Genomic DNA, 25,599 nt, shown 5'->3' with positions numbered 1-25,599 from the left:
AAATTCCTTCAACACTCCTTCATACACAGTTTAAATCAATTTAAATACTGTATTTTTAAAAAAAAGTGCATAAAAGGTACTTAAATTCTCTTATACGTCCAGTTGAATATAACCAAGTTCTTAGCTTGCCAAGCTGAAGTTTTAAAGCAGGAATTATTTCACATGCACCAGTTTAAATATGCAAGGACAGGAAATCAAAGAATGTGGCTACCCCCACACCTGTAATTACTAGCAAATAACAAAATTCAGCCAACACTAGCTTTTAGTTCAAGTTACTGAAGAGCAGAATAACCAGTTAAAAAATTCCTTACACCCTTTCATACACAGTTTGAAATCAAATTTAAATATTTTTTTTTTTAAAAAAAAAAAAAAAAAAATTAAAAAATCTCTTATATAACAGTTGAATATAACCAAGTTCTTAGCTTGCCAAGCTGAAGTTTTAAAAAGGCATTTTCACATGCACCAGTTTAATGCAAAATATGCAAGGTAAAAAACAGAAATCAAAGAATGTGGCTACATTACTAGCAAATAACAAATAAAAAAATTCACTAACTTTTAGTTTTTAGTACTGAAGAGCAGAATAACCAGTTAAAATTCCTTCAACACTCCTTCATACACAGTTTAAATCAATTTAAATACTGTATTTTTTAAAAAAAAGTGCATAAAAGGTACTTAAATTCTCTTACGTCCAGTTGAATATAACCAAGTTCTTAGCTTGCCAAGCTGAAGTTTTAAAGCAGGAATTATTTCACATGCACCAGTTTAAATATGCAAGGACAGGAAATCAAAGAATGTGGCTACCCCCACACCTGTAATTACTAGCAAATAACAAAATTCAGCCAACACTAGCTTTTAGTTCAAGTTACTGAAGAGCAGAATAACCAGTTAAAAATTCCTTCAACACTCCTTCATACACAGTTTAAATCAATTTAAATACTGTATTTTTTAAAAAAAGTGCATAAAAAGGTACTTAAATTCTCTTATCGTCCAGTTGAATATAACCAAGTTCTTAGCTTGCCAAGCTGAAGTTTTAAAGCAGGAATTATTTCACATGCACCAGTTTAAATATGCAAGGACAGGAAATCAAAGAATGTGGCTACCCCCACACCTGTAATTACTAGCAAATAACAAAATTCAGCCAACACTAGCTTTTAGTTCAAGTTACTGAAGAGCAGAATAACCAGTTAAAAATTCCTTCAACACTCCTTCATACACAGTTTAAATCAATTTAAATACTGTATTTTTTTAAAAAAAAGTGCATAAAAGGTACTTAAATTCTCTTATACGTCCAGTTGAATATAACCAAGTTCTTAGCTTGCCAAGCTGAAGTTTTAAAGCAGGAATTATTTCACATGCACCAGTTTAAATATGCAAGGACAGGAAATCAAAGAATGTGGCTACCCCACACCTGTAATTACTAGCAAATAACAAAATTCAGCCAACACTAGCTTTTAGTTCAAGTTACTGAAGAGCAGAATAACCAGTTAAAAATTCCTTCAACACTCCTTCATACACAGTTTAAATCAATTTAAATACTGTATTTTTAAAAAAAAGTGCATAAAAGGTACTTAAATTCTCTTATACGTCCAGTTGAATATAACCAAGTTCTTAGCTTGCCAAGCTGAAGTTTTAAAGCAGGAATTATTTCACATGCACCAGTTTAAATATGCAAGGACAGGAAATCAAAGAATGTGGCTACCCCACACCTGTAATTACTAGCAAATAACAAAATTCAGCCAACACTAGCTTTTAGTTCAAGTTACTGAAGAGCAGAATAACCAGTTAAAATTCCTTCAACACTCCTTCATACACAGTTTAAATCAATTTAAATACTGTATTTTTAAAAAAAAGTGCATAAAAAGGTACTTAAATTCTCTTATCGTCCAGTTGAATATAACCAAGTTCTTAGCTTGCCAAGCTGAAGTTTTAAAGCAGGAATTATTTCACATGCACCAGTTTAAATATGCAAGGACAGGAAATTAAAGAATGTGGCTACCCCCACCTGTAATTACTAGCAAATAACAAAATTCAGCCAACACTAGCTTTTAGTTCAAGTTACTGAAGAGCAGAATAACCAGTTAAAATTCCTTCAACACTCCTTCATACACAGTTTAAATCAATTTAAATACTGTATTTTAAAAAAAAAGTGCATAAAAGGTACTTAAATTCTCTTATACGTCCAGTTGAATATAACCAAGTTCTTAGCTTGCCAAGCTGAAGTTTTAAAGCAGGAATTATTTCACATGCACCAGTTTAAATATGCAAGGACAGGAAATCAAAGAATGTGGCTACCCCCACACCTGTAATTACTAGCAAATAACAAAATTCAGCCAACACTAGCTTTTAGTTCAAGTTACTGAAGAGCAGAATAACCAGTTAAAAATTCCTTCAACACTCCTTCATACACAGTTTAAATCAATTTAAATACTGTATTTTTTAAAAAAAGTGCATAAAAGGTACTTAAATTCTCTTATACGTCCAGTTGAATATAACCAAGTTCTTAGCTTGCCAAGCTGAAGTTTTAAAGCAGGAATTATTTCACATGCACCAGTTTAAATATGCAAGGACAGGAAATCAAAGAATGTGGCTACCCCCACACCTGTAATTACTAGCAAATAACAAAATTCAGCCAACACTAGCTTTTAGTTCAAGTTACTGAAGAGCAGAATAACCAGTTAAAAATTCCTTCAACACTCCTTCATACACAGTTTAAATCAATTTAAATACTGTATTTTTAAAAAAAAGTGCATAAAAGGTACTTAAATTCTCTTATACGTCCAGTTGAATATAACCAAGTTCTTAGCTTGCCAAGCTGAAGTTTTAAAGCAGGAATTATTTCACATGCACCAGTTTAAATATGCAAGGACAGGAAATCAAAGAATGTGGCTACCCCCACACCTGTAATTACTAGCAAATAACAAAATTCAGCCAACACTAGCTTTTAGTTCAAGTTACTGAAGAGCAGAATAACCAGTTAAAAATTCCTTCAACACTCCTTCATACACAGTTTAAATCAATTTAAATACTGTATTTTTTAAAAAAAGTGCATAAAAAGGTACTTAAATTCTCTTATACGTCCAGTTGAATATAACCAAGTTCTTAGCTTGCCAAGCTGAAGTTTTAAAGCAGGAATTATTTCACATGCACCAGTTTAAATATGCAAGGACAGGAAATCAAAGAATGTGGCTACCCCCACACCTGTAATTACTAGCAAATAACAAAATTCAGCCAACACTAGCTTTTAGTTCAAGTTACTGAAGAGCAGAATAACCAGTTAAAAATTCCTTCAACACTCCTTCATACACAGTTTAAATCAATTTAAATACTGTATTTTTAAAAAAAGTGCATAAAAGGTACTTAAATTCTCTTATCGTCCAGTTGAATATAACCAAGTTCTTAGCTTGCCAAGCTGAAGTTTTAAAGCAGGAATTATTTCACATGCACCAGTTTAAATATGCAAGGACAGGAAATCAAAGAATGTGGCTACCCCACACCTGTAATTACTAGCAAATAACAAAATTCAGCCAACACTAGCTTTTAGTTCAAGTTACTGAAGAGCAGAATAACCAGTTAAAAATTCCTTCAACACTCCTTCATACACAGTTTAAATCAATTTAAATACTGTATTTTTAAAAAAAAGTGCATAAAAAGGTACTTAAATTCTCTTATCGTCCAGTTGAATATAACCAAGTTCTTAGCTTGCCAAGCTGAAGTTTTAAAGCAGGAATTATTTCACATGCACCAGTTTAAATATGCAAGGACAGGAAATCAAAGAATGTGGCTACCCCCACACCTGTAATTACTAGCAAATAACAAAATTCAGCCAACACTAGCTTTTAGTTCAAGTTACTGAAGAGCAGAATAACCAGTTAAAAATTCCTTCAACACTCCTTCATACACAGTTTAAATCAATTTAAATACTGTATTTTTAAAAAAAGTGCATAAAAAGGTACTTAAATTCTCTTATACGTCCAGTTGAATATAACCAAGTTCTTAGCTTGCCAAGCTGAAGTTTTAAAGCAGGAATTATTTCACATGCACCAGTTTAAATATGCAAGGACAGGAAATCAAAGAATGTGGCTACCCCCACACCTGTAATTACTAGCAAATAACAAAATTCAGCCAACACTAGCTTTTAGTTCAAGTTACTGAAGAGCAGAATAACCAGTTAAAATTCCTTCAACACTCCTTCATACACAGTTTAAATCAATTTAAATACTGTATTTTTTAAAAAAAGTGCATAAAAGGTACTTAAATTCTCTTATCGTCCAGTTGAATATAACCAAGTTCTTAGCTTGCCAAGCTGAAGTTTTAAAGCAGGAATTATTTCACATGCACCAGTTTAAATATGCAAGGACAGGAAATCAAAGAATGTGGCTACCCCACACCTGTATTTACTAGCAAATAACAAAATTCAGCCAACACTAGCTTTTAGTTCAAGTTACTGAAGAGCAGAATAACCAGTTAAAAATTCCTTCAACACTCCTTCATACACAGTTTAAATCAATTTAAATACTGTATTTTTAAAAAATGCAAGTGCATAAAAAGGTACTTAAATTCTCTTATACGTCCAGTTGAATATAACCAAGTTCTTAGCTTGCCAAGCTGAAGTTTTAAAGCAGGAATTATTTCACATGCACCAGTTTAAATATGCAAGGACAGGAAATCAAAGAATGTGGCTACCCCACACCTGTAATTACTAGCAAATAACAAAATTCAGCCAACACTAGCTTTTAGTTCAAGTTACTGAAGAGCAGAATAACCAGTTAAAAATTCCTTCAACACTCCTTCATACACAGTTTAAATCAATTTAAATACTGTATTTTTTTTAAAAAAAAAGTGCATAAAAAGGTACTTAAATTCTCTTATACGTCCAGTTGAATATAACCAAGTTCTTAGCTTGCCAAGCTGAAGTTTTAAAGCAGGAATTATTTCACATGCACCAGTTTAAATATGCAAGGACAGGAAATCAAAGAATGTGGCTACCCCCACACCTGTAATTACTAGCAAATAACAAAATTCAGCCAAATTAGTAATTCTTCATTTAAAGAAATACCTAAACTTATGAAATACCTATATGAAATCATATATAATGATTATGACATGGGAAATAGTATTTTGAAATTTTACAAGATATTGATAAATTATAAAACAACACCTAAATCCTCATATTGCAATTATATAACAAAAGGACACTCATTACAGCTAACTGAAGAAATTAAATCAAATATTTTATTATCAATAAAGCATACATCCTTTACAGAATACTGGAAAGTTTTTTATTGGAAATGCTTGCACACAGCATTCTTAATTCCTGATAGAATTATTAAAATTATTTCTTCCACAAAGGGAATATTTTGGAGGTGTGAGCAAATACACAATGCAGATTGGAAACACATTTTTTTCAACTGAGTTAAAATTAAGCCATTTTGGAATGGTATTAAAAACTTTTTACAAGATTTATTTAATTAATCGTTTAACTTATCTAAAGCTCTAGTATTATTAAATATGTACGAACGTCCTCATTTGAATGAGTCAAATATGTATCTAGTATGGACAATACTTGCAATCTCAAGTAAGTATATAACAAGAAGATGGAACACAAACACAATACCGACTTTGGAAGACTTCTACAGCCTACTAAATACCATAGCATTGTTGGAAATTAAAATTAAAGAATTAAGTATTCATCCTAAGGCATTTATTAACAATCCATGGAAACAGGTCTTATCACTGATTGACACTTTACAATAACTAAACAGATACACTCTGATAACTGGATTGTTATACCTATAACATAATTGTATATATGGAGCTCTGTTATAGTGTCAGGCTGACGTAAATAGTGTACATAGTTAAGATGTCGTATACAAATACTATGGAATTTATTGAACTGTATTTGAAAAATAAAAAATATCTGAGGAAAAAAAGAAGTGAGGAAAAGGATTTTTTTTACACACGTATTTGAGTGAAATGGGCAAGGTAATCCTGATTAAATACTTGAATACTGGTTGAGCACCTTTGTTAAATCCATATGAGATTGTCTTAATCTGCCATGAAGGAGAACTGATTAATCTCCTATGCTTTTAAACATCACTTTACAATGCTAGTAACTAAGCTTTCAGCCATCACAGGCCTATCTATCGTCTGTTAATGGAAGTCTCCAGAAAAGTTATCTACAGGAGGTTTGTAATGACTCCGCTGCAATTGTCCAAGATGATTTTCCACTAATGATGACATTTTCTGGCAGCTACTCAGTTCTTGTACTCCATGAATTTAGATCACCATTAGCTGCTGTATGACAATATCTTCTATCTTACCACTGATTTTTTTTTTGGGGGGGCTGACTGAAGAACAAGATGTTATTTGCAATTTGTTGTTTAGGTTAGCTAACTGCAGTTCATGGTTGATGTTAATCATATTCTAGTATACTGTTTTTCAAAGTTGCTGATTTGCTGACTGTTTTTAAATCTGAAATGAAAAAGAAGTTACATAATATATGTCTCTCATAACAATAACTCTGTAACCTATGCCTTCACTTAGTGTGCAGTCTGCACAAAACTGTTCTGCAGGTCTTTTGTTTACTTCTTTTGGTAGGTTGACCATGATAATGTGATATGTTCACGAGTTCTACCTTTCAGTTTTATGATATATTTAAACAATATCATAAGACTGCTTTCATCCATGACTGTTAATCTAGAAGATCTGATAAACTAACTAATTAGCATGGAAAGTTATTTTCATCTAGACTTATTCTTGCACTCAAAGCCAAATACTTAACTGTGGTTTTAAATGGCCTCTGAGAAGATTATCCAAGTAGCACTGTAAAATTTTAAGATATTAGCTGCACCAATCACAAAAACTATTCCTTATATCCTAGAGGTGAATTTGTGATTACCCATACACTTATCAAGTCTATGTTTAAAAGGAGACAGAGTATTAATACATTCAGTTTGCATTACAAATCTACCCCAAAAGCAAAGAATGCAGTTTAAGCATTTAACACACTAGCAGGTGTCTGTAATATAACAATACAAGATAAGGTTTCTTGTGCAAGTTGTCATAATATTGTTGGTTCTGTGGAAGTTAAGGAGATTGAATAGAGCAGGATGTCTCATAGCATGGGAAGCAAGACAGTGATCACCAAACAAAATTGTTTGAATGAAACTAAAATGAATGTGACTTTAGTCTGTCTGAGTACCATGGGGAACTTATTCTTTCAAATTCATAGCTATAAACTACTGTGGCCTTCAAGCTGGACTAGGTAATTAAAGAGGACATGCTCTATTCAGCATTGTATTTGACAACAGATTTAATTATACATATATATATATATATATATATATATATATATATATATATATATGTATGTGTGTGTGTGTGTGTGTGTGTGTGTGTGTGTGTGTGTGTAAGTATTTATATGTGTATATATACATATATATATATATATATATATATATATATATATATATAGGTGTATGCATGTATGTATAGAGCAGCACAGTGATGCAGCGGATAACATTGTTGCCTCACAGCAAGATGTTTCCCTGCTCGATTCTTAGCTTGGATCCCTTCTGTGTGGAGTCTGCATGCCCTCCCTGTGTTAGCATGGGTTTCCTCTGAGTGCTCTGTTTTTTATTTGGTTTGCTCCGGTTTTCTCCCATATTCATTCCAGAGATATGCAGTAGGTGGACTGGACACTTTACATAGGCCATAGGTGTGAGTGAGTGTGTGAAGTGACACCACAACTCCATATGCAAAAATGGAAAAAAAGGGCTGTGAATGGATGAATGGATGGATATATACATATATATTTCAGCACACACACACACATATATATATATATATATATATATATATATATATATATATATATATATATATATATATATATATATATATGTATATATCTCAACAGTTCCCTATCAGAGCGAAGAAGTTTCAAAACTCCGAAGACCATATGGCGGACACCATATAGCCAAAGTTTTAAAACTATGAAAACTGTCTATTGGGATTGCTGTATAGCATGGAACCTAGGATTTGCCATTTTCCTCACTGTAGTGCAATCTCAGAGTTGGTATATTTAAGCAGCAGGGGGTGTGGAGGGTACAGGTAAGTTGTTTTGTTTTCTTTTCTTTTTTTTGTTTCGGAATTTCAAAACTTCAGATATATGGTCTCGGCCATATGGTCTTCGGAGTTTTTAAACTTCGGTGCTCTGATAGGGATCCGTATCAACACACACATGCACACATATATATATATATATATATATATATATATATATATATATATATATATATATATATATATAAAACAGAATAGATCAGCAAGCTAGAGTTTTCACTGTGTGCTACCTTAAACCTTTAGTAATGGAGGGCCATGGGATATATGCAAATGAGCCCTTAAGGACATCGTATTTCAGCTACACGGCCTCTGAATGTCCATGACTTTTACATTACTTTTTTTACTTTTTAAATCTATATGGTTACACTCAGGTCAGTAAAGCCGAACCCCACCAGAAGTCGACATTCATGCTTCAGCTTTTTTATTTACCTCATCAGCTCAGCAAAAAATTGAGAAGGAAACGAATGACATGCTGTTATGTATTATCTGATGAATAACCACAGTGCGTGCAAAACTAAATGTGAAAAAAAAGTTAAAAAACATATTCTCTCAGGGGCAAACCCAATCAGCTCCCCAACCCCGAGAATGTCATATACCTGTTGGCCATCTAGTTAGTGTTTTGACAAATTCAGTGCTTACACACACACACACACACACACACACACACACACACACACACACACACACACACACACACCTATATATATGTGTGTGTGTGTATGTGTGTGTATATCTATCTATATATATATATATATATATATATATATATAGAGAGAGAGAGAGAGAGAGAGAGAGATAGATATAAATATACTGTAGTTTCATATATATATATATATATATATATATATATATATATATATATATATATATATAGTGTGTGTGTGTGTGTGTCTGTGTATCTATCTATATATAACATTTTTAAACAAAGTGCATGTACTTGCGTTTACTGTATCTCATTACAACTTCTTTGTAGGACTATACTACGTATCGGTACTAAATATTACCTTTAAAGGTAAAAGACAATAAGGGTTAAAAGTGAAAGTATTGGGATGTGGAAACGGTAACTATGAAGCTTTAAATGGCAGACTACCTGATGTTTAGCTTATGGGGTGGGCCATTACAAAAAGGTTATGTAATGAACAGTGGTGCAATCAAATGGATTACAAGTAGGAGAGCTGCTTTGAAGTATAATAAGGGACAGACAACTCTACAGTCACTTAACCTATGAATACTACTACAACTACAGTGGATATAAAATGTTTACATACGACTGATAAAATGCTAGGTTTTTGTGATATAAAAAATGGGACCACAATAAATCATTTCAAATCTTTTCCCACCTTTAATGTGACCTATAACCTGTACAATTCAACTGAAAAACAAACAAATCTGTTAGGGGAAAAATATAAAAAATAAAAAAAACGTACACTACGCTGGTTGCATAAGTGTGCACATCCTTACACTAATAATTTGTTGTGTGCACACCCTTAAGCTAATACTTTGTTGAAGCACCTTTTGATTTAATTACAACATTCAGTCTTCTTGAGTACACACCTCCCATCAATTAAAGAGTCTCTAATTAACCCCAAATAAAGTTCAGCTGTCCTGGTAGGATTTTCCTGACATTTACTCAGTTGCCTGCTACAGCAAAAGCCATGGCTCGTAGTGAGCTTACAAAGCATCAAAGGGATCTCATTGTTGAAAGGTATCAGTCAGGAGAAGGGTACAAAAACATTTCCACAGCATTGGTTTTACCATGAAACACAGTGAAGACAGTCATCAAAAAGTTGATAAAAATATGGGACAACAGTGATGTTGCAAAGAACTGGATGTCCCTCCAAAACTGATGAAAAGAAAACTGGTCAGGGAAGCTGCCAAGAGACCTACAGCAATACTGAAGGAGCTGCAGGAATTTATGGAAAGTACTGGTTGTCTACTACATGTGACAACAATCTCCTGTATTCTCCATATGTCTGGACTATGGGGTGGGGTTGCAAGACAGAAGCCTTTTCTTACACAAAAAAAAATCCAGGCCTGGCTAAAATTCACAAAACAATACATCAAGTCTCCCAAAAGCATGTGGAAAAATGTGTTATGGTCTGATGAGACCAAGGTTGAACTTATTGGCCACAATTCTAAAAGGTACATTTGAACCAAAAACAACACTTTGCATCACCAAAAGAACATCATCCCCACAATGAAGCATGGTGGTGGCAGTATCATGCTTTGGGATTGCTTCTCTTAAGCTGGAACTGGGGCTTTCATTAAGGTGGAGGGAATTATGAACAGTTCCAAATAACAGTCACTTTTGGCCTAAAACCTTCAAGCATCTGCTAGAAAGATGAAGATGAAGAGAAAGTGCACCTTTCAACATGACAATGACCCCAAGCATACATCCAAATCAACAAAAGAATGGCTTCACCAGAAGAAAATTAAAGTTTTGGAATGGCCCAGCCAGAGCACAGATCTAAATCCAATAGAAAATCTGTGGGGTGACCTGAAGACAGCTGTGCACAAGAGATGCCCTCGCAATCTGACAGAGTTGGAGTGCTTTTGCAAGGAAGAGTGGGCAAATATTGCCAAGTCAAGATGTGCCATGCTGATAAGACTCCTAACCAATAAGACTGAATGCTGTAATTAAATCAACAGGTGCTTTAACAAAGTATTAGTTTAAGGGTGTGCACACACAGCACACATGCAACCAGCATATTGTACGTTTTTTATTTTTTATATTTTCCACTAACAGATTTGTTTGTTTTTCAACTGAATTGTACAGGTTATAGGTAACATTAAAGATGGGAAAAGTTTTGAAATTATTTATTGTGGTCTCAATTTTTTTATATCAGAAAAACCTGGAATTTTAACAGGGGTGTGTACACATTTTTGTATCCACTGTAGCTGACTAAGGTGCAAAATACCAGATGTTTTCACACAAACATTTGATCTAGCAATGTCTCTTGAAGACCTTGAAATAGTGGTGTCCCTTATTAATTAAAAGGCAACTGTATCTCCAGCTCCTTCCACAAATTATGTGTAACATCCCTTAAGCCTCACAATAAAATAAAAAACAATGATTCCTTTCAGACCTAGCCTCGAACTTTTATGACTAAAATAAACCAATTTTCAACTGAAACTGCAGGCATTGCTACAGCTATAAAATGTTGATATGTCCAAGTATTAACAACAGACAGATAAAGAAATTGAGAGCATACCCATTCACAAGGGATGGCAAAGTTGTTTAAAAATCAGCAATCATATGTGCTACAAGAATTAAGGCATATGTTATGGCAATTGTACATGTTTGCTGATCTTCAAAATAATAATAATAATAAAGTTTCATTAGGCTCAGAATAATATAAGAACAACCATAACCATGATGCATACACTACTGAAAATAATCATAAGGTGGCATTCTTAATCAAGAGTCCAGTTGTAAAAAAGAAAGCATACTTCAGGATTTTTTACAGCAGGCAACATTAGGCTATGGTTAGATGGGTAAAAGACATTTTAAGTTTTAATTACAAGTGAAATGCAATAACTTGACATGAACAGGCAGTTATGCAAGATATTTGGCAGTAGGACAGTCTACAGCTAAAACACATGAGCAGCTTGATTTCATTCATACTGCACTCACATACACACACAAACATACATGTACACGTGTGCACATGCAAGCAGATACACACATGCAGACACAAACAAACACACGCATGCATATGTGCATGTATGTAAACATACGCAAACATGCACACACATACACAAAAACACATACACATACACACAAACGTGTTGCATGCACACACACACACACACACACACACACACACACACGCATACTCACATAAAGAGAAACACACACACACGACAAACTCGTACACGCACACACACACACACACACACACACACACACACACGCACACACACGCACACACATGCACACACACGCACACACACGCACAGACATGCACATGCACACACACATGAAACATTAATCTTTTTGTGCTATCATGATAGAATACTGAATACATTATTCCAAATGAAGAAACAGAGCACAGCTATATTTCTCATTAATTGCAGTTTCCAGACTTCATAGCCCTCCCTGAAACAGAAACCTTACTTGACTTCTTTCACAGGACACCACAAAAGAAAGTTCCCTGGAATATGATAGAAAAGAAAAAAATGTCAGTGTCACAACAGGTTGCACTCTGATGAAGAAGGCTGCGGATTCTATTTCCAGTTGCTTACACTACAGTGCCATATAAGGGGGTGCTGTACACTTAAATGCATCATCCTTCTAATGAGATGTTAAACCAAGGCCCCAACTGCTTCTGTTGGTAGTAGCTCAGATGGTTGTAAAAGATCCCATGGCAGATATCAAAAAGAGAAGGAAAGTTTCCCTATGCCATGGAAAAATGTCCCCTAGTAATGTAAATACCACCTTGTGTCTTCCCTGAAAAGAAGCCACTAGCCTAGTGGGACTAACCAGGTAAAAAAAAAGATACAAAAATAAATAATTAATTCACATAATGTGCAGCATTCAGTATCTACAGACATATTCCACACTATCGCTGCAAGGCTGTATGCATGAAACAGATCAAAAACAATGAATACAGGAAGCTGACAGTGAGCATCTTGGAAACCTGTAAAACTACAAGTGTGACACACTTCGACAGGACATACATCTTAAAAACATTTACTAATCTTGTTGAAAGTGTACATGTCTAGCAATTTTCATCTATCAGAGTGCAGTTTTTATTAAGAAACCTGTAACAAAATCTCTTTCATCATTTTTACTGCCATGCTGGTGGCCTATGACTTTTGCCACCTAATATCATTCAAGAGCAAGATGAAGCAGAACTGACAGCAAGCTATTGACAAAACACAGACATTGCTCCCAATAAATGATACCAACCTGAGAGACTGCCACTTCTTTCTGAGCTGTTGTGAGAGCTGGTGGTGCTGAAATCCTGTGACTGGTTATGAGGCATTCTATTAGATAATCCCTCAGCCATTCGGTAGTCAGCTATGTATAGTGGGGCTATGGGTTAAAGGGCAAAGGTCACAGTGGCATAAAGTGATTGGTTGATGATTCAAGCATCATGCAGACCATGCAGTTAGCACTGAAGCCTAAACAGCGTGTGTGAGAAACCATGCTGCCTCTAAAAACTTTTGAATGATAAAGCCTCTACTAACCTGATTTAACAGGGCTATGAAGTGTAGCACATTACAACAGCAACTGGAATGCAATTAAAATATGACTGCAGTACAACTCAAATTAAAACAAATGTTTCCAGAGAGGCAAACGTGCAAGATGGAAGTTAACAATTAAGGCAAGCATGGATAAATTAGTGGCAGATATTAATTAGTATTAAAACATAATATTTACACAAGAGGTGTGTTTTAATTCTTCCCAGTTTCTTTGGCATATTATTATTATTTCTTACCATTACTGCACTTGTTCTGATCTGGCAGTGAATAACCTATTCCTGATAAATCGGTTTTTGGCTGTGCTGACGATTTCCACTGAGGGTCAGGCAGGTCAACAGCTAACTCCTGTATGCTGTTTGAATGCAAGATCTGTGTAGTGGCATATGGGGTTGTCTGCATCGTCTGGCCTGGGCTGTTGAAGCTGGATTTTGTAGTGAAGTCTATGCTGCTGTATATTGCGCCATCCGAGAGCAGTGTTGCTGACTTGTCCCCTTGGCCTGGCACTGGTGGAAGCACATCTGTGGTGAACATAGGGGGAATGAAACAAATCAGTGATGCAAAGGCAGCTTGGGCTATCAAGGTTTAAAATGAAAAATAAATGTGTCATTCTGCATGTGTGCATTTCAGCTGAGACAAGGTCCATGAGCCAATGAAGGGAAGATGATATACAACCATTGCCTAGCTATCAGCATCTGTGACAGGCACAGCACTTGTCCTTCACGTTTCAGTGGCTAAAACCATCATTTTTATCATACCACATATTACAATAATGCTGTTAGGATTTTTTCACAACAGAAGGACATTTTTCACTACGTGCAAGTCAATACAAGCTAATTCTGAACAAAACATATTTGTAAATTTTCCAAGCTCCTTGAAAAATGAAAGCCAGTAAATGCTCCTTATATTTAATAAACAGACCATGAAACAAGCTACAAGATGATAGGACCTCGCAATTATCTGTGAGCATATTTTCCTTTATAATTCTAGCAAGCATCTATTTTCTTAACAAATGTTTATATGATTAATAACATTTTGAATGAAAAGGATGGATATCTGCCTTATCGTATGCTGCTAATTTGCAAAATTAATTAAATGAGCTCGATACAAGCAAAATAAAAAGTCAAATTCAGAGACATAACAGGATACTTAAAGGCAGTTTGTTCATTTCCCTTCCTTTCATATTAAGTATATACAAAATACTGAAACATGGAACAATATTTATCACATCACACTCAGCAAATATGTGTAACCTGATATGTCTTTATAGTAGACTAATTTTGTGATAGAGACCAAACCTTTTGTATATCTTTCCAGCCCCTCCTGCTTTGCTCTGGTAATACTTTACAGATTGAGCAAGAACATACTTCTGAGTTGATCACCCAAACAGCACTGCTGCTTAAGGTTTATATTTTCCCTAAGGGTTCTTGCTAGCCCTGCTTTGAAAGTCTAAATAGTGCTCGCTGTAATATCAGCTTCATGCAGCATGTTGTACAGCTATGTAACTGCCATCCTTCAGTTGAGATAGCAAAATGAGATACTTCCTGCTGTTTATCCATTTGGTTGTCATGGCAAAGTTAAAGATCCCATGGCACTCTTTAAAAGAGAAAGGTGTAGCCTATGACAGTTAACATTGCCTCTTCCTTAATAAGCAAGCTTTTTTTTTTTTTTTTGATATTGTGTAACAGATATTCTAAGCTTAAAGCAGCTGACAGCTTTAGGCAAATTCCTATACTTTAAGCATATTGCTTTGTAGGAGTTTGTGCATTGCAGTGCAAACAGCCATGTTTTTTTTTTAAAGTTTTGTTTATTTCATTTTATTCCTTCCCTTTCATTTTTTCTGAATAATCTGCAATGAATCAATCTTTTAATTTAATGTTTTCTATAACTGCATGAAACTGTTATGCCCATATGAGATATAAAACCCATTACACTTGTTTTATATTAGTGTACATTTTTTGCCTCTCTCGTTTATTACACCACCTTCACTTCAGTGTTTCAGGGAAATGTATTATTGCTCTATAGTACAAATTTAAATGATTTTTAAATGGTAAAGCATATTATAGCATGATATAAAAATGTCACATTTAAGCATCAGTCTTCCTTCTCAAAAATAACATAATTAACTCAGCAACAAGGCATGTTGACATATTTTAGATAAAGAAGTAAACTCAAGCATAATTTGCCTTTATTTTCTTACTTAAATAAAGCAAATAATAAAAAAATAAGACAGCAAAGCCTTCTCTATTAAATCTTTCATGTACAAGTGAGAGTGAGACCTATTAGGAGAACTATTTATTTTATTTCTTTGCTTACTAAACTGAATGCTTAGAACAAAATATTTTTGTTTTTGTTTTCCTCTCCCAGTTTCTTACTACAGTTCCAGCTTCAATCCTTCATTCTTTTCCTATCATTTTATAGAATCAGGTATAGATGCAAAAAACCTTCCCTAGGACAATTTAGCAATAATCCATGATTGGCTGTGTGTGATGTACGGTTTAAGTGAGGTGTGATTTGAGAGAAGGCCAATAACCTTCAGGTACAATTGTTGTAGACTATAGGAAAGGGGCATTGAACTGAGAGAGATGTCAACAGTTGATACAACACCTCAACCCATACAGAAAACGCAAAGGGGGACTCTATGATGACACATAATACTGGATTAGGTTCTGTAGTGTAATACATGCAATACTTGCACTATAGTTTTATGAAGAAAAATCCTGGGAACTGGCTTCCGGTATCACACAAGGCATAGCATTGCAATCTGCATTTATCCATTTTATCCAATTGTATACTGTTTCTAATCGGTTTCAGTGAAATTATAGTATCTGCCTAGTAAATCTTCTGAAAAGAAAAGATTTACGTTGCTTCAAGCTTTTACATAAGGAGTATGTTACAAATGGTTTTCTGTAGGTACTTTTTGTTCTTTTTAAACATCTTGGTAGGTTTTAATTAGACTGTGATATAATTCTGAGAGTTATGCTAAGCAAGCAATGATGCCCAACAGGGTGTTATTATTGTGTAAATAATACCCACCCAGTGGTGTTCTGAGGCCCGATGTCACAGATGTAGGATGGTAGTAAACACTTTGATAAAACTTATATGATAGTGACAAATTCAGCCCGACAGGGTATGTATTATTGTGTAAATAACACCCACTCAGTGGTGTTCTGAGACCCAATGTCACAGATGTAGGATGCTAGTAAACACTTTGATAAAACTTAGATGATACTGATAAATTCAGCCCAACAGGGTGTGTATTATTGTGTAAATAACACCCACTCAGTGGTGTTCTGAGGCCTGATATCACAGATGTAGGATGGTAGTAAACCATTTGATAAAACTTAGATGATAGTGATAAATTCAGCCCGACAGGGTATGCATTACTATGCAAATAACACCCACCCAGTGGTGTTCTGATGCCCAAAGTTGCAGATGTAGCACGGTAGTATAAACTTTGATAAAACTTAGATGATACTGATAAATTCAGCCCAACAGCGTGTGTATTATTGTGCAAATAACACCCATCCAGTAGTATTCTGAGGCCCGATGTTGCAGATGTAGGATGGTAACAAACTCTTTGATAAAACTTAGATGATACAGATAAATTCAGCACAAAAGGGTGTGTATTATTGTGTAAATAACACCCACTCAGTGGTGTTCTGAGACCCAATGTCACAGATGTAGGATGCTAGTAAACACTTTGATAAAACTTAGATGATAGTGAAAAATTCAGCCCGACAAGGTATGTATTATTGTGTAAATAACAGCCACCCAGTGGTATTCTGAGGCCCGATGTCACAGATGTAGGAAGGTAGTAAACACTTTCATAAAACTTAGATGATAGAGATAAATTTAAAAAAAAACTACAGTGAATACCTGATAGACATCTCTCATACCCATTTGAAACTACAGCATGTTTTGATAGACGGATAAACAGACAGACAGATAAATAAATAGGTACAGCATTCTATCTATTCCCCAAAAGCATCATAAATTAATAAATTGTAAGTCTTTAAAAATACATTTACACACCACTCACACACACACACACACACACACACACACACACACACACACACACACTTCAAACATACTAGTGCCCAAGCATACAAATCTAACACCTTCAGTAGCCCTTATCTAATATCTAATTCTGAAGTGGACATGTGCACATGTATACCCTACCACAATACTGTAGATTTTGTTACAAACAAGTTTCAGCATTATTGCCCACTCCCACTTATCTCGTATTCAGCATTACATGCTTCACATTTTTGTGTACTCCACAAAGGGCACATTCAACCCCTTCTAACACTAGAAAATCATTTGATCAACAGAAAATTTAGCTAGATGTATGGACATTTTACATATATCTAATTATCTATCTGAATATTGGCAAATGTTGAACCTCACACCACATTGGGGTCATTGCACCTTGATCGTAACAGGAAATTCCATGGACTTCTGGAAATTGCTAGTCATGCATTCTGGCTTTGCATAATTGCCCAAAACAATATAATATGATCCGTAATAAAAAAATCGAAGGAACAGGCACCGGACACAAAAGACGAGCTTTTTCAAGTCAAATCCAGCAGAACAAGTCCAACAAACGATCTTTCGCCAGTATATAATGTTATTAAAACCTTTATTTGTATTCTACAAACACCAAGTTACGTGAAACGCATACAGCGTTTTTCGTTTAGACCAATGTCCAAACTTCATCAGACAAACACTGGCTTTCCCGCCAGTATACATTTAAATATAAAACTGTAGTGATGTCATCAGATGAACGATATTTTAAAGGAATAACATCCTTTCTAAAACCAACTATGTATTCAACTTTTTCAAATTTAATAGCATTATTATTTATGCCAAAGGGTTATTACAAGATGTTAATTTTGTGATATTATACATTTATAATATTATAACCCCAATGTAATCCTGTTTCCAAATATACAGTTTTTCCATATACATGTATATGGGTTTTTTTTAAATATATACATGTATATATAAATACTTTTGTGTGTATCAAAACCTTTATAAATAATGGACATCACAAATGAATATATGTCAATAAAAATAATAATAATAATGTTATGAATATAAATATAAAACATCATTTTATTTAAAAATATTCTATTATTTTTACATACAATATTATATTTGTATGTAAATGTTGTTAAATCTGAATCATTAAAAATGTATAAATATAATATAAAACCTGTGTGGACATTTATGTTTCCCCTCATTTCCTATGGTTAACGTAACTTGGTTAAAATGCTAGATTAATAATTAACTTATGTATAATATAACAAATGTCCAAAAATACTGGTGTTTTTTAAACTGCAAATTTAAAATGAATAATTCAAAAACCTCTAATCATTCATGTGTGTCCCTTGACTTCCAATATTTAATTACCTGAGTAAACTTTTTAATTTTAATATACAGGTAATAGAGCAAACTTCATTTAAGCCCGGATCCCTACAGGATGTTAAACGAAGTTGCCACTCTAATTCTTTCTTTTCAAGATACAACCTCAACATATTTTCATTTATCAAGTTCATAGGGTTAACTTGTATTTGGTTGATGACCATAAATTTAAATGTATGTCCTGTGTTCGTCTTACAATGTCTTGCCAGAGCATTTTCCTCTTTGTTTTTCCTAATAGCATAGGTATGCTCATATATTCGATCCCTAAGACGTCTGTCTGTTTTCCCTACATAAAATGACGGGCATTATTCGCACTTAGCCAAGTACACTACCCTCTTGCTGTTGCAATTGTAATTGCCCTTTATACTGTAGGTTTCTTTCTTAATGGTGAATGTGTCCGCATTAGTTATGTAACTGCAGTACCTACATGAACCACACTTCTTTGTGCCCCCCTTCCCTTTAGTGATATGGACTTTACTTTCTAATAGTTGTTTCATGTTTTTACCTCTTCTATATATAACAATGGGTCCATTCTTAAAAATTTTTGCTAGCTCTCTATCCAATGATAGGCTAGACCAGTATTTCCTAACTGTATGACAAATCTGAGTTGCTTCTGGACAATAGGTAAAAATAAATGCTGCATTGTAATTCTTATCATTTTCTCCTGTTATACCTATCTCTGACCCTGCTACAGAGTGATTTTCTATGTTGGCCTCTTCTATTACTGAATTTTCAACACTGGGAATGCCCCGTTGTTGGGGTGCAATAGTCAAAATTGCTTTATAAATTCCTTTCTTCCTTTTTTCTATAACTTCTTTAAAAATTCCTTCCAAAAATGTGGTTGGGTAGCCCCTATGTGAGAACATTAAATGTAAACTATCACATTCAATGTCAAAATCATGATTTAAAGTAGTCATTTTAGCTGCCCTCACAAGCTGGCCCTTCACCACCGATTTCTTTTGGTGAAGGGGATGTTGGCTAGAAAAATGAAGGTAGGTGTTTGAAAAAGTTTCCTTTCTATGTATTTTAGATGCATACCCATGTGTAGTTTTGTTTAACTCAATGTCCAAGAAATTAACTGTCTTTTTTTCAAATTTCATTGTGAATTTGAGGAAGTCTGTGGTAGCTTTAAGTTGGTCAACTAACTCTTTTGCTTCTTTCTCTTGTCCTTTTATAAGGATGAAAATATCATCCAAAAACCTTTTATACATATAAATATCAGAACTCCAAGGGTGGTTTAAAACATATGTTGTTTCCCAATGGGCTAGTACCAAGTTTGCAAAACTACCTCCTACCGGAGAACCCATTGCTACACCAGACTTCTGCAGGAATAGTTTGTCTTCAAAAGAAACAAAATTATTTTTAAGTATACAATGTAATAGTTTCTCTACTACCCTGCATTCATTTTGTGTGGCTCCCTTTGTCTTAATAAACTCCACCACCCATTGAGTTCCCAAATCTTGTGGAATACATGTGTACAAATCACAAATGTCTATGGTCAAGAAATTTAGAGAGGGGTCAAATGTAATGTCCTGTAAGTCACCCAGAAGAGACCAGGAATCTTTTAAAATTTGTTCCTGGGTTCCCACATATTTTTTCAAGAGTAAGTCTACAAATTTGGCACAAGGGTATGTTATCGACTGCCTTGCGTCCACCAGTGTAAGAAAAGGAGGATTTTCCAAATTTTTATGAAGTTTGGGGATGCCAAAAATTTTTGGAATCCTTGGGGCTGGAATAGTTAGGTAATGGTTTTGTTCTACACTGATTAATCCTTCTATATACAAATCATTGATAATTGATTTTATGTTATGATAAGCCTGGTTTAACTCGTTCCTACTAGAGGTTTCGTAGGTGTCTTTCTCTAGTAATGCTATCATTGATCTAGAATAATCCACATTATATACCACAACAAGTCCCCCTCCCTTATCAGGTTTCATTAATCTTATTGGTAAATTTCTAAGGGAAAGTAAAAGACTATTTTCTTCTCTAGTAATGTTGTTTACATTTTGATTCCTTTGATGTCTTTTTGTTATATTTCTGAACTCATTTTCACATAAATATTCATACATACATAGTAAAGGATTTTGTGGTGGATTAAAGCTACTAGTCACCCGTAGCTCATTTGTGGTACCATTTAGGTTACCAAACATGATGTTCAGATTTAGTTTGTGCATAAACATCTTAAAATCAATTAAAAGTTCTACTATATCACAACCCTTTGTAGGTATATGATAACATACTATGATGTATAATATGATAACAGACACACACACACACACACACACACACACACACACACACATATATATATATATATATATCATATTATCTGTACATATGTCTAAAAAACTGAAAAGCATATACCAATACGGGTCCACTTCTAAATCTTGAAAGCTCATAATCTTAAAATTCAAAATATTGAGTCCAAAATCTTAAAAGTTCAAAACACTGAAAATGCAAAATACTGAATTTCATAATATTGAAAAAAAACTACAGGATACTAACACTTACTATACTCCACCAGAAGTACAAAGAGAAACAAATAAAAGACAAAGCATATTAGTTTACTCACCCAGTGCCCCCCACACCCCCTGCTACTTAAATATATCAACTCCAAGATCGCACTTTACTACACTAAGATGAGTTATGTTGTTGTATAGCAAATTAAAAGGGAACGTGACTAAGGTTCTTGGACGCGATCTTGGAGTTGAAATATTTAAAGAGCAGGGGGTGTGGAGAGCAGGGGGGCCTGCTCCCCTGCTTATAGTTGAAGAAGAGTAATATGTTTTGTTATATAGTTGTGCTGGAATATTGTAAGTGTTGGTGTACTCTGTTTTTTCAATATTATGAAATTCACTATTTTGAGTTTTCAGTATTTTGAACTTTCAAGATTTTGGACTCAGTATTTTGAATTTCAAGATTATGAGCTTTCAAGATTTAGAAGTTTATATATATATATATATATATATATATATATATATATATATATATATATATATATATATATATCTAGAGAGAGAGAGAAAGAGACAGAGGAGGGGACAGTGCTAATCATACATATCTATATATGTATCTATCTCTATCTATGTACACATTTTATATATATATATATATATATATATATATATATATATATATATATGCATATACATACATAGACATATATGCATATACATATATATATATATATATATATATATATATATATATATATATATATATATATATATATATATATATATATATATACATATGAGTGTGTGTGTGTGTGTGTGTGTGTGTGCACATATATATATATATCTATATATATATATATATATATATATATATATATACATACACATAATAAAGCACAGTAAAATAAACCCTAACAGTTCTCTCAAATATAATTTGCCTGAGAATAGGTACTGTTAGGGAAAGAGATTTTTGAAAAGTAAGGTGCGTGACTGGGGTTATGTGCAGGAACAATGACATGAGTACAGTTAGCATGCTTGAGTAAGGATGTGGAGATATATTTGAACTTAGAATGCATATACATCAAAACACCCAAAGCGCAAACAGTATTTACTATGATGACTTGATATGGCAAACTTAAATCAGGACCTCTAATAACAGTCATACATGTCAAAATACCTTGGTTATTACTAATGAAGCTATAATTAACTGCCTAGCTATGTTATTTTAAAGATAACCATGGAACCCAAGAGACTGAACAAAATAAAAAAAAAAAAAAAATATTCTAGAACGAATTATATCAGGAAACCCAGTCACAAAAAAAAAAGGAAAAGAAAAGAAAAAACATCCGTGCAGACACTGTTGCAAATATTCTTAGTGATCACTTAATTACATCTACCATCTGGAAATGCAACAGCTTTCAGCTCCCAAAAGAACAACTAACATTCAAAGCCTTCACATTCTTCTGATACATCAAATTGGTACACTTATATTTAAGTAGTACTTTCTAAATCATCTGCCTGATGTAAATGCAGCCCTCATCAACTCTGATACAGTGACAAATATAATGAAGCCATTTACATTACACCAGACCAGAGCAGTTGATTAGCTTCAGGATGTACAAACTACCATGGATCACAGAATGCAGATGAGATGTTATGGCTGTAATGCACAGAGTTGGTAGAACTCTCAGGGCATCAGGTAGTTATGACAAGTGGCACACTTTTCTGCCAATCATTTTCTTTTGCTATGAACACGTATGCTATAAACTAACATAGCAGGTTCAGTGTTTCCATGTCCTTTTCTCCACTGTTACATTTACAGTTACATTTCTCATAAATCAATCACTTTTTCAACTGCTTGCACTTAATATATATTTCTATGCTTACCCCATTAACCTCATCCCATGACAGTTTCTCATTTCTCTTTAACTTAAGTCATTTATTTATTTTGGTAATTCGGATGTCCAGGTGTGAGACAGTGATCCATTCGTTGGTGTTGCTGCCTCACAGGACTTACTTCTCCTGTTTAGCTGTGAGCTCGGGTGCCCTCTGTTTGGAGTTTCCATGTCTCCCAATGTCAATTTAGTTTGTGGTTCAGTTTGCTCTATTCCAAAAGTATGCTCAAGGTGAACTGGCAATCATACAAATTGTATGTGTGTGTATGTGTGTGTGTGTGTGTGTGTGTGTGTGTGTGTGTGTGTGTGTGTGTGTGTGTGTGTGTGTGTGTGTGTGTGTGTGTGTGTGTGTGTGTGCATCCTGCAATTGACTGATCCTCTATCCAGGCTTAGTTTCTAACGTTACATGACCTTTAACTGAATAAAGTGAGTACTACTGAATGAATGAACAAATAAATAAATAAACAGATTACAATGTCCAACTGTAACAGGCTCATTTAAAAGGCTGGGAAGAAAGTCTGCAGTAAGTAAAAAAAGCGAGAAAGGCATGTGCATGCTACAGTGTTGAGATATGTGAGAAAGGATGCTTTACATATGAGGGGCATGTCAAAGGCATCATAACAGAAAGGAAGATTACTGCATAGGTGTACAGTATTGTCTTGCACTTTCTACAGAGGTAATTATATACATCAACCACAACAAAAAAAATCAATTACTATTGCATTTAAGCATCACATAATCGTTTAGCAAATCTATCTGTATAATCTAGAAAGTTCAGAATCTTTTTAAAAATGACTTTTCTTATATTTTTAATTATAAAAATAATTAAAAGCTCATGTGTATCTATATCTATTTCTATATCTACATTTTATCTATATTTATGCTTACAGTCTGAAACAGCGAACACTTTTCCAGGTTGTGAATAACAGCGAACACTCATATGAATGAACATTGTTTTTGATAGAGTTTTAGTCAGCAGCCTTTTGTATGTTTGTCTTAGTGCAGTGAGGTACGGGAATTTGTTGTGTGATCTTGGAAATGGTATATATAATTAGCAGGAGGGCATGTGGTGTGCAGCCTCCCAAGTGGGCCTACTGCAAGAAAAAGACTTTCAATTTTGTTGTTTTTGATCATTTTAGATTCAATCTAAAACGATCATTCTTTCATTATTCAGTATTTTGATTGTTCGATGTTTGATGAGACACTCAAGTATATATTATGTGCAACAGGTAAAAACAAATTTAGTTCTGATATGGCACAGATTTCAGCCAGGGAGAAAAAGTAGCCTAGTACAGATGTGCTTCCATGTGATATATGGCTCTTAAATCATTTATAGGATCATAGGTTCATAGGATCATAGGTGTGTACTAGGCCAACAGACACTTGAGGCCTTTGTAATCCTAGCCATGCATCTCAAATAGTTCTGGTACATTTGGTAGTATGAGCAGGGGTTTTGGGGATGAACCACTGACAGGCTGAATGTGTCCTTTAGAGACATAGAAGCTAAAGTGAATTGCTGGTTTCCAATCCAATTGTCCAGATTACAATTGATTTGAATTGTGTTATAGAGGAACTCTACTTCACATGGATGGCTAGTCTGTTCAAGAGAAGGTGTAGTGTCTAGGATATATACATGTCTCTCCAGCATTCCTATTTATATCACAGGCGAGGTTTAAGTGTTTATAATGCATAATTCCTGTGGATATGCAGGAGGTCCATCAGAGTGGAGTCCAACAAAGCCAGACATAGATCTCCCCTCAACAGCCTGGAAGAAGGACTATAGGAATACGGCTTTGAAGTGGACTACACAGAACATAGGTCTGTATGTGTATACTCTGCTAATAACCACCAGGCCCCTTATAAGCCTAGCAGTGCAACCCAAATGTGACCCACAGAATTGATTTATATAGGGAGGGGGTGATTTACTAATGGCCTCTGTCCATCCGAGACATAGGCACTAGATCAAGGATGAATTTCCAATGACTCCTCCATTGGCCCAAGTTGCACTTAAATAGGGATAGGGATGAACATCTGCTTCACATGGAGAGGGAACCTGTTTCACAGAATGGTAATTCTCTGAGAAACGTAACTGTCTCTCCAATGTGTCCTACTTATGATGCAAGCCAAGTTTAGGTCTTTTAATTTAGTAGTTCTTATGTTGCTTGTTTTGTGGATGTGCAAAAGGCTCATCAAACAGGTTCCAGGGATGTCATGCATGCCAGGCAAAGATCATCTCTTAGAAGTCTGTATGATACCAGATAAAGAGAAAGGACTTTGAGGTAATCAGTGTAGGACATTGTGTTCACTCTCTGTATTCTTTTTTAAGAAACCTTTATGGACATTTCAGTTGCTGTATGTGTCTGGTCAGGTAAATACTGAAGGGGCATTATATTCTATGATGGGTCTGATGAGGGCTGAGTACAGTGCTATGATGACCTCTCTGAACCTATATGCCATGCCCTTATTTATAAGTTGAGCAATCTAGAAGG

General features: G+C 34.4%; 1 protein-coding gene across 18 annotated transcripts in view; it reads right to left on the bottom strand.

Annotated features, from left to right (window-relative positions):
- The window catches only part of ROBO2 (roundabout guidance receptor 2), a 1,870,921-nt gene that overhangs the window by 175,560 nt on the left and 1,669,762 nt on the right, over nucleotides 1–25,599 (bottom strand). For 11 of the 18 annotated variants that reach the window (XM_044072432.1, XM_044072423.1, XM_044072424.1 and 8 more), the window contains 2 exons: nucleotides 13,569–13,850; nucleotides 13,037–13,162 (listed from right to left, as the gene is read on the bottom strand). In XM_044072432.1, coding sequence (XP_043928367.1) covers nucleotides 13,037–13,162; nucleotides 13,569–13,850 — 408 coding nt within the window. The remainder of the gene's footprint in view (nucleotides 1–13,036; nucleotides 13,163–13,568; nucleotides 13,851–25,599) is intronic. The other 7 variants (XM_044072440.1, XM_044072427.1, XM_044072429.1 and 4 more) reach the window with 1 other exon arrangement.

This window comes from Protopterus annectens, chromosome 5.part0 (assembly GCF_019279795.1).
Source record: "Protopterus annectens isolate FY-2018-M chromosome 5.part0, PAN1.0, whole genome shotgun sequence".
NCBI classification, from domain to species: Eukaryota; Metazoa; Chordata; order Ceratodontiformes; family Protopteridae; genus Protopterus; species Protopterus annectens.
The sequence above is the reverse complement of the archived record's forward strand: the minus strand, read 5'-3'. Positions and strand labels throughout refer to the sequence as shown.